This window comes from Fringilla coelebs (assembly GCF_963513975.1).
Source record: "Fringilla coelebs genome assembly, chromosome: 4".
Lineage (NCBI taxonomy): Eukaryota > Metazoa > Chordata > Aves > Passeriformes > Fringillidae > Fringilla > Fringilla coelebs.
In genome coordinates this window covers 17,047,098-17,064,388 of record NC_140032.1, presented here as the reverse complement: position 1 = coordinate 17,064,388, position 17,291 = coordinate 17,047,098, and the positions used below count along the sequence as shown (strand labels likewise).

At 34.5% G+C, this 17,291-nt stretch overlaps 1 protein-coding gene across 2 annotated transcripts in view; it reads right to left on the bottom strand.

Moving 5' to 3' along the window:
- SLIT2 (slit guidance ligand 2) overlaps positions 1-17,291 on the bottom strand; it is a gene marked incomplete at its 5' end in the record, with an annotated part of 255,849 nt that overhangs the window by 14,090 nt on the left and 224,468 nt on the right. For both annotated transcript variants that reach the window (XM_084203836.1, XM_084203837.1), the window contains 5 exons: positions 2,794-2,924; positions 3,257-3,497; positions 3,590-3,727; positions 5,626-5,719; positions 17,043-17,182. In XM_084203836.1, coding sequence (XP_084059962.1) covers positions 2,794-2,924; positions 3,257-3,497; positions 3,590-3,727; positions 5,626-5,719; positions 17,043-17,182 — 744 coding nt within the window. The remainder of the gene's footprint in view (positions 1-2,793; positions 2,925-3,256; positions 3,498-3,589; positions 3,728-5,625; positions 5,720-17,042; positions 17,183-17,291) is intronic.

The following is a 17,291-nucleotide window of genomic DNA, read 5'->3' as shown; positions in this document are numbered from 1 at the left end:
TAAACTGTTTCACTGGTAAAAATTTACTGCAGAAAGAGAAGCCCTTGTAGGTAAGGGTGGTTTAAATTGAAGAGGAAATAAACTCAAGGCATATCTGCAATATTTCCTGCCAATGCACTTACATTACTTCTAGCCCATTTCCCATTGGAGATATGGGATCTGAATGCATAGATCGTAATGAAAAGCTGTAAGAAGAACTGATTTAAGGCTTCTGGTACTCTGTAGAAGAATAATGATCTGGGAATAAATAGTCCCACATTTCCAATAAATATATGATGAAAACTAGTTTACAGAATGAAAAGATTTTTTTTCTTTTATGTAAAAAACAGTTAACATTTAAAAATGGATGCCTAGACAGAATAAAACACAAGTGGATCAAATTTTTCCAAATAACTATCTCCAGTGAATGACTATTATTTATTGGTCTTGGCAGTGCCATCATCTCGTTTCTCAGATTGACTGATGACTGCTTTTGGGATGATGGCTCTTCCTGCAGTCAGTTCCCAGGAACTGGGAGGACAGGAGGGAAGTAAAAGGGAGGGACTGAAGGAAGGACTGGAAACATTCCAGGAGACAGCTTTAGTAGGTAACAAAAGTACAGAAAGACAACATGCAATGAATGGATAAAAATAAGGTAAAGACTTTGAAAAAGGCAGGAGATGTCACAAAGATTCTGGGAGGGTAAAACAGTAAGAACTGGAAATAATGAAGGGATTTGAGTAAAATGTGTAACAGATTCTGTGTTACAACATACTCCTTTCTAGAACCTGAAATAGACATTAAACAGTACACAGTCTGTAGAGCTATCACTAGATGCACATATACAAAAATGGGGAAATGTAAATATAGCTTCCGAAATAGAATAATAAAATCACAGACTCATTTCGGTTGGAAAAGACCTCTAAGATCATCTAGTCCAGCAACTACACCAGCACTGCCAAGTCCACCACCAAACAATGTCCCTAAGTGCCACATCTACACCTCCGTTAAATACCTCCACGAATGGTGACTACACCACTGCCCTGGGCAGTCTGTTCCAAAGCTTGACAACCATTTACATGATGAAATTTTTCCTAATATCCAGTCTAAGCCTCTCCTGGTGCAACTTTCCTCTTGTCCTATTGCTTGTTATTTGTGAGAGGAGACTGACCCTCACCTGGCTACAATCTTCTTTCCGACAGCTGTAGAAAGAGATAAGGTATGCCCTCAGCCTTGCCTCAACAGCAAAAGACTTCACTACAGCTGGACTATCACATGATAGCTTTCAAATATCTTAGAAACTCTCCATCATGCATATCAGAAATGAAATGTAGGTTAACAACAATAACAGTAACAGGAACTAAAAATAACCAAAAGTGTGTAACTGCTTCACTAAACAACTGTGTCACTCTGTAAAGTGTCACTACATTTCCTGTCCCTTTCTTCACTACACTTGCATTCTTCTTTTGTCACATAATTCAAAAGAGACAATCAACTATGTAGGGGAGATGCTTCTTATTATTTTGTAACAGTAACCTAACTGGGACTCTTTGTTAATTGGTCAGTTTGTTATTAACTCCTTCCATGTTTATGTTTGGGGTTTTTTTCTGCGTGAATAATGTTTTTCAATCTTTCTAGATTTGTCTTTATAGATAACTATAATGGACAAGTGTGAATTACCTGTATTTATTATGCATTAATAATGCCACAGAAAGCTTAAATTTATGGGAAGAACATATATGTTTTCAAAGAGAAGAAGTATTCTAAATAGATTATAGAAATGGGAGCCAAAATAACTTGGAACTACATATGACCCTTATTCCTATTGCTTCTTATTCTCAGACCGATGTACCTATTGAAATAAAAATCAACAAAAATAATTAAACTCCCAAAAAAAGAATCTAAATTTCTTGTGTAGCCCTAACCCAGACAGAAAAGCAAAATAGTAATATTTTGCATAGGAGTATAATAATTTATAAAAATACTTGTTTTCACTGAAATGTCTCTAACAGAATGCAGAACAGTGTCACTGTTACAAACTCTAGAAGAAAATATACCCATATAAAATTTTACAATAAAAGGTGTAAATAGAGCAAAAAGAACATTCAAGGAAAACTGATTTAATACTTCCCCTTTACTTCTGAAAGTAATATTAGCACCAAGAGGGCAGTCAAGGCCAGGAAGTGATGCCTCGTCTTTCTGCTCACTCTTGCAATGACTGTTTGCTAATTCCTGGGAAGTTTTACAAGACCTCCCAAAAAATTCAGGTGGTAATTTTTCAGAGAGCCAGAGAAATATGATTTAAAAAAAAAACAAACCCTCAAAAATTATGCTACAGAAGCAGCTGTAGAGTCTTTCCCTTAATGACTTTGGAAGCAAAAACCATTTCTTTTTCAAAGGCAGTGTCTTTTTTCAGAATCAAGTTTTTAGCTTTCTCTTCACTTGACAGGGAAAAATCCCACATTATATGACTGCCTAACACAGAAGAGAAGAGAATCTTCTATTTATTTCTGCTTATATGGTGTAGTTTTTCATTTTACTCAGCACACTAGGAAATTATTTGGCAGTTACAATTAAGAAAAAACTCCACTGCTACATGTGAGCTTTACAAATGTATAAATATTCTGCTGAAAGCTAACTCTTATTCTGTTTTACTGCATCAAACAATATATTATTTGTCTGACATATCTACATTAGAGACAACACATCAATCTGCATATATTTCTTTTAACCATGTATTAAAAAATGTGGCTTTGATATAAGTAATGAATGTAGGTTTTGTTTCAGTTACAAATGTGTTTCATCCAGATTCACCTGTAAATAGCAGAGGCTGGATATGATCCTGTGTCATAGCTGACCCTCACTCTACCCCGGTACAGTTCCACTGCTATATGATCTTTATCGCCTTTGTACAGCAGGATCCCACTGTCTTCATCTGTGGCAATCTAGTTAAAAGATAGAAATATTTAGAAACCACAAAAATTAGGTATTTAATCAAAATGAGGTATTAAGTGAATCTCTGAATTTACTGCCATAATCTGTTACTTCATTATCAAATTCTTTTTTGAAGGACAACCTGACAAAACTCTTCCTATCAATAAGCTCATCTACTTCAATGTGAATATAGAGTTCTTGCATTAACCCTTCTAGATTTTTAGCTCAAATTGTGAAAAGCTCTTTAAGTGAGCCAATGACAACTTTGGGTCATTTTCCACATCATGGAAAGTCATTTAACCTCTTTTCCAGAAAAGAGAATCCACAACACAAGCAAACTTACCTGTAGAGTGATATTGGTTTGGGGACGTATCTTAGCTGAAGGGATTTGCAGATAGGATTCTTTGTTGATGAAGTTTATACTAATCAGCTTTTCACATTTCTCACCCTGGTAGCCTGATAAACACTGACAGATTGGTTCACTTTCTTTTATGATACACTGGGCCCCATTTTGACATTCGTAATTATCACAAGGGCTGGTGCGAGGTAGAACCATTGGCGGTGAAAACTCACAAAACAAGCCACTGAATGAAAAGAGAAAACAATCAGTATTTCCAAGAAAAAACAGCAGTGACAGAAGACATCCATATTTGTACTGCCTTCAGATCTTTCTCACCTGTACCCTTCTGGGCAAATGCAGGTGTATCCATTAACTGCATCAGTGCACTGCGCTCCGTTTTTACATTTGTTGTCCTGGCAGTCGTCAAAGTCAATGTCACAATGCTCACCTACATATCCAGGTGTGCAATCACATCTGTAAAACAGCAAAGCAAGCTGATACCACAGTGCCTTTTAATGACCCACTGATGATAACAAAGTTAAGGAACCAGTGTATTGTCTAAAAATCCAAGAAAAAGAGGCATTCCTAAGACTTTGTGTGCAAAGACTTTATAGCTTCATCGTACTATTAGATGGGGAATCTACATATGTAATGAATACATATTCATTACATATGCAGATCTACATTTGTAATGAATACAGGCTTGCTAGTTAAAATGTTTACACACCTGCCATTATATTAAAGAATTGTGTGCAAATCTGGAGAGCCCTCATGAATAATTTAGGCAGGTTTTACAATTTATGAGCAACAAAGAATGTTACAGGATGTTATTCATGGCTGCAAACACTAAACCTAATCAATATGCTTGAAACCAAGACAAATAATCCAAAGCTGGTACTGATGGTTATTTTCTTTGTCAACTGAACAGCAATGAACAGACCAATGGTCCATTTATGCAGTTTAAAGGTTACACTTAATTTTTTTGCTCCTAAGGTTCCACCAGTCTGATTTACTAAAAATAGCTCCAAGGTTGTTGAACTAAAAGAAGTCTCAAAACCCATCATCTGTCTTCCCTGAAGCCCCACTTGTCTAGAAACAGCCCATCCTCAAGGGAGTGTGCAATGATTTTTGTTTGATGGTTTGTTTGGGTTTTTTTTCCATGTGAAACTCTCATCGCTAATGCTAGTGGAATTCCTTCAGGGAATTCTCATATATAGGATTGAGAGAATGCTCAGAACTCTGTCAAAAATTAATGGAAAATATTACAAATCCATGCATACATATGATATTTTTTTTAATTAAGGTGTCATTAATTGATTTCATTAGATTTTGTGATTCCCTCCTCAGTGTCATTTCTTTTGCTATCTAAAATTTTCTCTAAGCTGACAAGAATGATTTTAAATAGCCATGTAAGTTTAAATTTAGCACTTCAATAAAATATGTTTCATTTTTTATTCAACAACAGGTATGAACAAGACAAGGGAAAAAGAATATAGAGCAACCTATCAAAAGTCTGACTGAGATACTTCTTGAAGTATACTGCATGTGCTATTTTCTGATTTAAAAGTAACAGGAAAGATTAATGAACTGGAGAGTAAAGACACTACACTAGGTTTATTGAAGTGACAGGAAAAAACAAACATAATGCACTACAACAGAAACCAAACCATTTTTCTATTTTTCCAGTTGAAACTATCAAGTTAATTTCACATTCAACTGAATATTTAATATTTTTATGCCATATTTTAAATAAAATGTCATTTCATAAGTAGTAGGAATGACAATCTGATTTTAGCACAAAAGCATGCTGTGCATAAAACAGGCACTTGTGAGAACAATTTAAATCTACAGGTTTCCTGTATTTATTAACCTAAAGCCTATTAAAACAACTTTAAATTGTACATACTAATTAATCATGATAAGGATATGGTGTAATTAAAGATTAGCTTTCCTGGGGAGGGACTTCTTTACTTTATGCCTTTCAGTGTGCCTTCCTAATAATCTCTTTCACAATTACTTCTCTAAAAGCAATATAATTATTCCACTTCAATTAAATGCAATTATTTTCCTACTGTTCAAACTCCTACAAGGGTTTTGTATAGACCATCATAAAGGCTACCTATGTTTCTATTTAAAATGTGGTTGGAATTAGACCTTTTAAAGATCAGTCAAATTCAGTAAAACATACTTAAGATAATAATGCAGCTTCACATGAAAATAATGGCCTGTTCTGCCATAAGGTTTATTACTAATCAAAATTAGGACTTTGAGAATGGAATTGGCTTCCACTTAAACAGAAGGAAAGGAAGCTAAGCAGGATAGAATAATACAAACTTCGATCCAGTCAGACTCTAATAACATTTCAGACTCACTTGTATCCTTTGGGTGTCAAGATACACTTTGAATCATGCTGGCAAGGATTCAGGTTTTGGGCACAGAAATCTAATTTCTCCTCACAGAGTTCACCTGGAATACAATGTATGTTGTCAATTCAGTGAAAATATCACAGTGACCTGAAAATAGCAATGAACAAAATTTTAAAAGCAATTCCTTTGCTAAGACTAAAATATGCATACTTCCTTGCATAGCAATAAATACCTTTATAATAAATATTAATACATAAATAAATGGTTATACAGAAATAACAAAAATAAAGAATAGTATACCTGGTAATTCATTATAAACAGTATCAAGTTCAATCATCTACACATGGATATAAATGGTAATTTTGTAATTCTTTTTCTTTTACAATATTTATCTTGCTCTGCTATTTAGCAACACTAGTGATTGAAGTCACTAGAAAAAAAGCCATCAATATGCTTTTCTTTTACTTATTTCTAAGCACATAACACACAGATATATCCAGATTTGCACTATCACTATAAGTAGTCTATTACCTGAAAAAAACCTGTTAATATCACTGCATGTCAATACAATTCCAATTATCCAAAAATGAAAACTTGTTTTCTACTTTTCCTTAAATATGACTCTCCATTTTTTGCATTTGTTAATGTACCATAATTATCTATAATCTGTTCTGTGAAAAGAAAAGAAAAAAAAATCTATGTAAAACGTCTATCCTTCCCTGCTGATAGAGTGGCTCTAATTTCCAAAATGGGCTTATAATCCAAAAAGTATTTTAATATGGTAATTATTTTTTTATTTGCAACTTTATGAAAAGGAAACACAGGTTTGTAAACAGATTAACAATATCTTGTTCCCTGACTAACTTATCAGATGATACCATGTACCATGCACTTGCTAAACTTGTAATCACTGGTTTTTAAGGTAGGTATACTTCCATCCATATGAAGAATGTATGTGTAATACACAGGTATAAACCCTGTGCCTGCTGAATTCAGGGACTGACAGGTCCATCAGACTCTGAAACTATGGAAGGATTGCCCCTGTCCTTTATTCCCTTCCAATAATAAAACATGAGCTAGGAAGCAAAGAGAAGTAGAACTGTACATTACAATGACAATGACAAACAGAGGAGCAGCAGAAAGGAGTGAATGATCAGACACTTTCACTGCTCAAACTGAACTTGCCTTCAAAGAGGCAATATTTGGTATCCCTCAGTTTTACTGAGCTGAGCATGTCAGTGGCTGGCAGTGCAGTGGACAAATAAACCAAAAAAGAGCTGAGGAACAGTCTGTATTAAACCAAGGATAGAGCAAAAGGCCAAACTGTAGCAGGAGCAAAGAAAGTTATGCCAGCTGAGAACACAACTGAAAAATGAATACTGAGTGCAATGAGACATGGGACCTCTATATCTTCAAAAATGAGAGGACAAGTTAAAAAAACAGCTAGACAAGTATTTTGCAGCCATTCAGAAGATCCAGACTGGTTCTACACAAAGATTAAAAAAAAGATAAATAAGTAAATAAAGAAATGAATAAATAAATGCCACATTCTCAATTTGCAAGTAATGTGTTTTCTCTACAAACCAAAGGTTTGGACAGGTTTAAGATAACATAGGAAATTAGCCCTCATGAACAGGTCACTTAATAGCCTCAGGAAAATTGTCAGTAACAACATGACTTAGTCAATATATGTAGGAAATTGAATGGAGATCAAATGCAGGCCACTGAAGATGAAAATACAAAGGATTATAATTCTACCCTCAAAGCCACTTCAAGCTCTCAACAGAATTATTAGTCTGGAAATGTGCAACTGTTATGACTAGGTCAGTGCACAAAGAATCCTGAAATACCAGGGATTGTTTGCATCCCACATATATTAAACAAAACCCAGATCCCTTTCTCTTTTCAAAGGGGTTTGTTCAAACAAACTCATATATATATATAGGTCTTCAATGCTATTCTTCACATAGCATTTAGTCAATTTGCAGAACTTATAATAGCTGAAATCTGTTCAAAGAGCAGCAGTGTTTAAGAGTGAGATGTAAGTATGGGAACAGTGAGTTCAGATTTTAAGGATCATGGGAGTAGAATAAGCAAAAATTACTGTTGTTTTAACCTAGTTTGTTCACATTCCCATAGTTTAGATACACACTTATAAAAATATCTTATTATGGCATATACTGTATATTAAATTACATGCAGAACTGAAAAATACATGACACCCACACCCCAACTATGAGTAATAAAAAATCTGGTTGTACAGTACTAACTGGTAAAAAAGCACCTCTAAATATTCCCAAGATTATTAAATCTGACAGCATATCAGAGAGTTTCTGAAAGTGACACATTGAGCCTATCTCCCAAGCTGGGCTGGAGCTTGCTGTCTCATACATTCACAGCAATGGGTCAGTGAAAAGCAGACCAAACGACCTAGAAAATGGCAATTTAGGAGTGGCATAATAGGAACGAGCTTCCTCACCATTCCTGTCAAATTTATTAAACTGATTTTGCTACAGGACATTGATTTGGCTTAGATAATCATTGGCACAGATTTCTCAAATAACTCAAGAATGGTAAATAGTCTTACTCAATAGTATCTAAGACCGTACATTTTTGTACATCCTCCCCCAGGTAAAATACAGGATTAAAATAAAATACAGGATTTCATGGAGTACACTGCACTTTAGTATTCACAGGTTGCTGGCCTAATATCTTCAGAACGATACTGAAAGCTGAATCACCTCATGAGGGGTGCTCAGAGGCACTTGAAATCTCCTTATTTCCCACTCTTGGCTGTGAATCCTACATAATGATTGGGCATTTAAGTTTTAAACAGGTTTACCATTTTGAAAAATGTCCACTTCAAATTATAAAATCAATGTTACACTACCAGCCATACAGCAGCCAAATGGTTTGCAAGCATCTTCAAACATCACCAGGCATTTTTAAGATTATGGTCAGAGTTTGATCTGAGTACTCTGTAGAAAAGCACATTAAAGCAGAACTTTTTGTGCTGTGGCAGCAGAAAAGTAAGGAAACTTTTCCCTTGGATTTGTAAACTGTATGCAGGGTGAATCATATCCTTGGAGTTTTAGTTCAACAGTCAGTAGCAATTAGGAAACAGGATGGTGGCCATGTAGCAGAAGACTCGTGTAAAAAATACCATGACCATAAAAGTCAGCTTTACTTACAGTACAACCTTTAGGTATTAAAAAAAAATAGCATTAATGGCAGATTTGTACACAGGATCAGTACAGAAAATATCAAGATGGAATCCAAATATGTACATCAGACACTCAGTTTCTGAAAGAAGATGTAAATACCAGAATAACAAGGCAAGATAATCCAAATACAAGGTCTTGTACAGCTAGTAGTTAATAACTGCTAATAATAATAAATGCTAATAGATCTTTTTCTGAATGGAGCATTCTCATGGCCAAAATAAAACTGTTTCTTAAAAAGTTAATAAAAAAGGTAAGTAAATTATGGGACATGGAATATGAATCACTGAAGAATACAGTTTCATGGTAAAGAAACCCCTCCTTCAGCATACTGAACAACCATTGTGTTATTCAGAATTTAAATGAGAAAAGAAGCAGTAATTTTTTGAAATGAAAAGATAGTGATTAAAGTGAAACATTCATTGGACAAAAAACCCACAAATTCACCAAGTTAGGCTCCTTGGCCTCACTGGAAGGAAATCTTAGAGTTTCCTGATTTGAGAAACATAATACAAGGTTTAAAGAGCACACTTCAAAATAATCAGAAAAGGTTGAGGAAAAAAGTTTCAATTCAAGGAAGCTTGACACCAATACATGAGGACATTCTTTTATTCATCTAATAATACTGTAACTGAGGCTTCTGTAAGAGCTTGGCTAAGAAATTATACTTTTAAAAGATGGGAACATTTCCGTATGTAGGAGAATAAGGAACAGACTAGTTTGTTTAAAAGTAAATAGCAGATAAAGTGTCAAAAAAACTGTGAAAAGCTTCCAAAGTTTAATTAGAACCAGCAATAACTCTTTTCACACGACATCTGGCTTAATTAATCTAAGGAAATCTGAATTCTGGTAGAGAGTAGCATTGAAACCAGTGGAATTATGAATGAACACGACCCTCCAAGCTCAATAGAAATATTTACTGAGATTTTGCATAGAGTATGATGTAGACTTAAACAGTCAGACCACACCATGAAATACTGATGATACATACTGATGATACTTTATATAGGCAACCAAAGCTGTATGTTTGCTAGATTCACAGGTCTGTTTGTGCTTCCTGTGCATGTTAATTCACTCTTATGACTTGATAAGATTATAAATCACTAAAAACTTCATCACAGAATACCAGATTTATTCCTCAAGGATCATCTCCTGGAAAAAGCAGAAGAGACAAAATGTCCCAGCACCCTTTCCAGCTGAATCCTGAAAGGGTCTGTTGGGGAATCCACCACTTTCCTGGGAAGATTATTGCAATGGCATCATGTACTGACTGTAAAAAGTTTCCCTCTTTTTAATTCTAACTGGTATCTCCCCAGGAGCACCTCCTCCTCTTTTCCATGTGGCTCCTTGTAAAAAAGGGAGTCTCCTTTTTACTTGCAACCACCCTTTTAAATACTGGAACAGGGTGATAAAGTCTCCCCAAGCCTTCTTTTCTCAAGGTTGAATAAACCCTTAACTGTGGATTTTCCATTTTATAGATATGTACTACAACAAATAACGAGTAACAAGGCAATGAGGTGAAAAAGGATTTACATCTTTGTTATTTTGAATAATTGGTCAATAAATTTAAAATAAAGCAATGTCAGCCACTACATTTCTGAATGAAGAGGACAGCTCTAACAGAAATGGACGTGTGCTTCTTAATGTAATAGCACATTGCTAATTACAGGCAAGTTTATAAAGAAACAAATTTAAAGTGACCTTTATTAGTAAATCTGAGTTGGATATTCAAAAAAAAAAAAAAAAACCAAAACCCAAACCTGGACAGAGAATCTAAAAACAACAATAGTCAGTTTTAATTATCAAAACCCAGGTTTTTCCTAGGTTATTCCCTCTTCCAAAGTCAAAATACCCAATACCTACCACAGAGGAAAACAGAAGGATTTTATGTGTGTGCTTATATATCCATTTCATCTTCTGAGCCTAGTTAAGCTGTACTGTGAGTCAACATCTTCAGTGGTAATGTTTTATCAATGAGGTATCACTGTCTGACTGTGACTGGAGGTCTCTGTTTAACACTGTGACTCAAACAGCCAATAGAGTGCAACAGGGGATGGAAAATGACAGTGCCATTTTACAAACTATATAGAGAAAACTGCTGCATTAAGTCTTCAGTCTGATGTGCAGTACACAACATGAATTATTTCAGGTCTTGAGCTCATTATTCAGAAAATACAAATAAAAATATTGACTATATGAGGGAAAAAATTTCTTAGAATTAACTAAAGTTCTCAGTGAGTAGAATGCAGTTTATAATAATAAATCTGAACATTTTTTGGAATTTAATTTTAGAGTCAAATTGCTAGACTGTTCCCATCTTTCATCATTGCATAAGTATTTTTAGCTATCTCCTATGCTTGTGGATCTCAGTATAAGATGGGGCTTCGTTTAATTTAGTTTAGTTAAACATTTTCATTTGTTTTATGTTCACTGTTAACAGCAAAAAAATCAGTAACTTTTAAGCAGGTAAGCTTTAAGACAATTAAGGTAAACAGAAGGGTGGATCATAGACTAGAATGAGTCAAGGCAGTGATTAAACCAGAAGCAGGTAGCTCAGCTTGCCACAAATATCATGTATATTTCCCCTTTATGCAAATGCAGTAAAATAATTTCAATACTTGAGCTTTTAATATAAAATGGTAATTTAAAGTTAAATAAGCTAGAAAAAATAGAAAATTTTATGAGTGATAAAAAGCAAGAATAACAAATGCATCTCTTTATTCTAAGAATCCGTAACACGTTCAGTTCTTACAAGGGTGAGAATTATGATTTAATTTGATGGAATTATTGAACTTTTTATCAAGTTTGATAGCACATGATTTGCATTTGATTACTTGCATGGTTAAATTTCAGGAAGGTACTTATCTGATTACCAAGTGAATTTAAAGTACTAATGCAACTCCTTTACTGCAGTGGCAAGAAGGTTGTGTCTAAAGCTTGCATAAACTGAGATAATTGTTTGAAATGCTCCTTTTTTTTCCCCTAATACGGTCACAATTCAAAAGATGTCTTGCATGATAAAACTGACTGATCCTCCAGACACCTTGTAGACTATCAATAACTCCCATGTTCAGCTGGAAGCTAATATAGACAGGTATCACACACATGTCCATATTACATCTAGACATGTATCACATACATGTCTACATCACATCTGCTTTGTCTTGGAGCCAAACTAAGTTCACATCCCCTGGATGCTTGACAATTTGTTTGTGAGGAGTTTGCTCTTTCTATAATCAGTAATTTTAATATGTTGCAGTTCACACTTGATAATAAACAAGAAAAACAGCAGGGTTTTTTTGCTGTCCAGATGAGAAGCAATAAAATGCAAATACAGCAACGTGTCTAAATGGAAGACAGTTTAAGCATGGAAAACCTGTGGCTGGAATAACTTTCTGAAAATGTCTCAAACTCTGCCTCAGTTACAGAGAAAATTTACACTATGAGTTGAAGTTACAGGAATTAATAATCAGATATGTAAATTAATCAACATAGATGTTATTAGGCAACATAGATTATATAACTGCAGTCTTGCTCAACATGTAATTTCATGGATAATGAACATATTTTTATTATGATAAATAATATATTCTATTGCTTCAAAAACGGAAAATATATTTATCAACTTAATGGCAAGTATACCACAAAATTATTCATTTGCTTTTAAAACTAAATATGCAACTTTATAAATATGCTGTAGGTCTCAGATTGTATATATGATCAGATTGCAGAGAAGATGGTTTATTTGTGTTAGTGTGTGATAGGTGCTAAGCAGAAACTTAAATAAAATTAAAAATCAAACACCCAAAGTTAGTGTCATAAATCTCTTCAATATTACCTTTCTTCTACCATAGCCCCCAATTAATATAGTCATTTCAGTTTGTTTAGATATTTACAGCAAATAAGAAGCCACAGAAATGAGGAGCAAGATGATTACCATTTGATACTCCAGCATATTTTCTAGTAACACAATGTATTGAAAAAATTAATGCAGAACAGTGCTGTAAGACAGAGAATACATTAGCATGGAACCAAGGGATGGCTTTAAGGTGAGAAGAATAAGGAGTTCAGAACACAATAATGTAAGCTTGTTTTCAGTCCTATATCAATGTCTGCACAAGTTTTTATTGCATCTGAAAAAAAGAAATGGAATGCAGTATTAAAGTACTCCTGCACAGTGATCTGCATCTTTGACAGCATTCTTTTGACATGTATTCACAGCAACAGCCAAGTGCCTAATTTCAGGATTTGCAGTGAGCTTTCTAAGTTATATCTATATACAATTTGGTCATTTGTAATAACTGAAATCCATGCACCTTTAAGAAAAGGAAAGTGAGAAACCAAGGAAAGTGAAAATAGGTTTAAAAGACAACTGACCTTTTTCCACTTCATTCAGATTAGCAGCTTGCAGTGACAAAGACAGAAGAGACAAGAGACTTTTTACATTGTAATACAACAGCATAGCACATTAAGCTAATGCACAACTATAGCAGCAGAGAGGTTGATATAGCAAACAAAGCAAGCTTCAAAGTCTCACCTCCAGCAGAACAAAACAAACAGAAAGGTAAGAAGTACATGCCACCAGTGGAGTAAGAGAGGTTTTACTTCTGGATCAGTTCTGTGGTCTAATGACTGACGACAATGAGCAAGAGAAATGATTATCTGTAATCTATAGAATGTACATACAATGACCTGAAGTTTACTTGACTGGAGATGGTAATGTTAAGAGAATAGCAAGATTAAAGAGTGCAGGACATAGTGAGGTATTTTTAATGTTTTATTTCTCCAGGTTCCATCAGAAACCCTGAATGTCTGCTGATTCCATTTGCTGACTGTTGTGTCACAGTTACAGCCTGTGATCTTAAGAAAGCTCATATTATAGTGCAAATACCATTCTTTGTCTTTCCACCTGTAACTGCTGTGGTTGCTGTAAAACTTAACTGAGGCAGAGCAAAGCAGATTCCTGATTCTTATGCAACAACATAATAAACTTTCTAATTGCTTGCTTTTAAGACAACATAATTTAGTTGAGAAGTGTTGATTTTCAAGGGATTGTTAGAAAAGTCAAAAAGAAGCTGTTAGGTTTTAAGCTGCAACATTCTTTACGGTTCATTTTGGATTCTAACAAACCCTCCACATAAAAATAAGGCTTCATAGAAGAATGATTTACATTTCATACCAGCACGTTTCAGCTGATTTCTTCCTTATACTGTGCTGCTGAAATGTAAAGCATATTTGCAGGCAATCATTCACCCAGGAAAGTATTCTGGGCTGGTGCAATTCCATGTTGAGCACATATATGCTGTGACATGTTGAACAAGGACAACTGAGAATATTGTCAACCTAATTGAAAGAGGACATGACAATCCTGCAGTAATATTTCCCTGGTATATACACTGTGCCACTTATGGCTCAGGGACTTTCTGAGCAAGAGATCAATACCTCTGAATTTAAAAATCTTCTATATACTGAATTAGAATATATAGCCTATTTTCCTGATTGTTAAGCTACTTTTGACCAGCTAGTACATGAATTCATTTAGTGAAAAATCCTTTCATAAAAAGCAAACATTAGAAATATGCATATCTGATTTTAACCTGTTAGAACAAATATCAAAATCCAAATGTTTACAAAGTTCCCCATGAAAATTAATGTATACTTGACAAGTATTCTGTTATTTATCTTTCAGCTCAGGTTAAAGGCCTGAGAAAAATAAAAGTTCTACAAATTATTTGATACCTCATACACACTTGAGGCAACTGTACAATTACTTTATATTATGAGATCCTGATGCACCCAGACTGCTTTCAGTCTAATTCTTAACACCGAAGGTCATTCAGTATGTAAGACTGTGAATGACAGATGTGAGGACCCCTTGGCTAACTCAATGTTTTACATTTTCACCTCATAAATAATTTCAAAAATCACTTAAGATCTCACACATTGTGTCCTATTCTTAGATGCTTTGTATGATAGACAGTATATTGTAGAATTCTGTACTTTCCTCTGTGTAATGGAAAAACTAAATTTTTGCTACAATTACTACAAAATGAGTTGAGGCTCTAGTGATGCATTTAAAAGAAAAGCTTCTTTTTTTCAAAAAGTGTTAAAAAAAGTCAGATAAGCTATTGTAAATCCTCAACAGTTTTTAACTGGAGGCTTAAACTTACTGATTAGAAATCGATTTTTTGGATTTGTTTTAGAGCTGGTGAGAAGACTCTCACCTACTCTTGTGTCTTACTGACTTCTGTAGATATTATGAGCAGGCATTGTATCTATAAAACTCATTTTATTATTATGGTAAAATCATGCACAGATATAAAAAAAAATTAAAAAGGCATTGTCTTGTATTTTGACTAAAGAAGTACAACTGCAATAGAAACATAAAAAAATTTATCAATTTTTATTCTCCCCTTTTTACTCTATACATAGAGGTATATAGAGAAATTCATTGATTTTTATTTCAACTGTAAATTAAAAAATTTACATTTCATTTACAACACTCCACAAATGCAACAGGTCCACTTAATCAAAGTTTTAGGCTAGGACATATAGACAATCCTTTGTATCCACGTTATGGATATTTAATAAAAAGCAGTCCTTCCTATGGCGTCCTGTGAATCCAGCTACCAGACTCTATCAGTTAAAGGCACCCAAAGTAAGGCTGAAAATGTTGAAATGAGCAACACAGGTAAAAACACCTGCAAAGCTGCAGAGGAGGAATGCACTTGCAAGTGAACTATCTCCTATGGAATAGGTACAGGAAACCTTTCAGCATGAAGCCACTGAAGAGCAATACTGGATTGGTGTGACTTTGCTTTGCACTCTTCCAGCCTACACAAGAGAACACCTGATCCCATTCTTAAAGGAGAGAGCAACTGATCCCAGGGGAGCTGAACTTTGCTCACCTATAACTGAAATATTAACTGTAAGAGAACTGCTGTTTCTACTTGCTGAGGCTGCTACCTGCTGTTCCTTTCCAAGGCTTGAACTGTCAGTTGCACTTGGGTATTAAGGCATTGCTACTTTGCAAAACAGTATTTTCTCCTATGAGAAGATTATATCTGTTCTTCCACATATGGATCATCCACATATTGTTAAATAGATTTTTGGCTTTTGTATTGCTTTAGATATTGTAGCTTATCCTGCATAGGGGAATTTCTACCAAAAATTTACCCAGAATAAGTACTGGATGAATACCTCTATTAGATAATGAAGTTGTATTTCCTATACTTGTGTTTTAACATCTTCACTTATTGTGCATTCCCAATATTTAAATACTGACTTTAAATTTGTATACCCTAAAACAGGGGAGCAATCCAAAAGTCTGCAGAACTAGTGATGGAAACATTTTGGATGAGAAAGGAGTTAGCTGGGTTTTCAATAAATGAAATTAATTCATGAATTTACCTCTCCTTACAATTTCTCAGAGCTCAACTTTGATTGATTAAAGAAAAAATATAGGGTGACTCAGTAGAGTTAATTCCCAAATTATGTTGAATCTTATATTTCTTTTTTATGCATTTTAAATAACAACGAATTTAAACTCTATGTTCTTCTAGTGGTTAACTATATGATAGAAAATAGATCTGTCTAGTTAGAAGTGCCATAAAAATATCAATGCAAACAATAGATCCTACTTCTTCCATGCTGCTGTTCCAACTACCCTCCATTCCCACAGAGACCATGATCCTCTGTCACAAAGAGAAAGATGTGTTTTGGCTTGCCTGCCAACTGACAGAAGCAATAGACACTTGTCTTTTTATTCTGTGCAGGAAGCATCACACTTGGTATTAATATTTCTGGTGGAGTACAGGACAGCATCCAGGGGTGCCAAGTGCAGTTTCCCAATGGCACAGACAAATTTATAGTAAAATGAGGATTAAGGAGAAAAGCAGAATATTTTTCAGATTTTTACAGCCACAGAGGTCCTCCACTGGGGTGTCTAGGCAAACAGTAAGGAGGGGCACATTTTGAATGACCTTTTAAATATAAAAATGCTGTAATTTCAAAACTTAAAAAAGGAATTAATGAGTGGACATTAAATCTAGTTTTGACTACAAACCATACAGGAGAAAAATATGGAGGGACACCTGGTATTAAATCAGTTGTAGAGTAACTACTAATATACCTGCAAAGTAGAAAATATTAGTCTTCTCCTAGGAATTCTTGAATTAACGGTGCTTTCTCTTATACTCCTACCTGTATATTCAGGTGGACAAAGGCAAGTATAGTTATTAATTCCATCCACACAAGTAGAATTGTTTTCACAGTCATTGTCTTCACAGTCATCAACATTTACTTCACAGTTTTCACCTTCAAATCCATCTGCACAAGTGCACCTGTAATACAGAAAACCAAATAACCACATGGACAATTTTAGGTGAGGATTCCAGACAAGGAGTTCTGTAAATAATAGAATTACATTAGAATTATAATATTCCACAACAT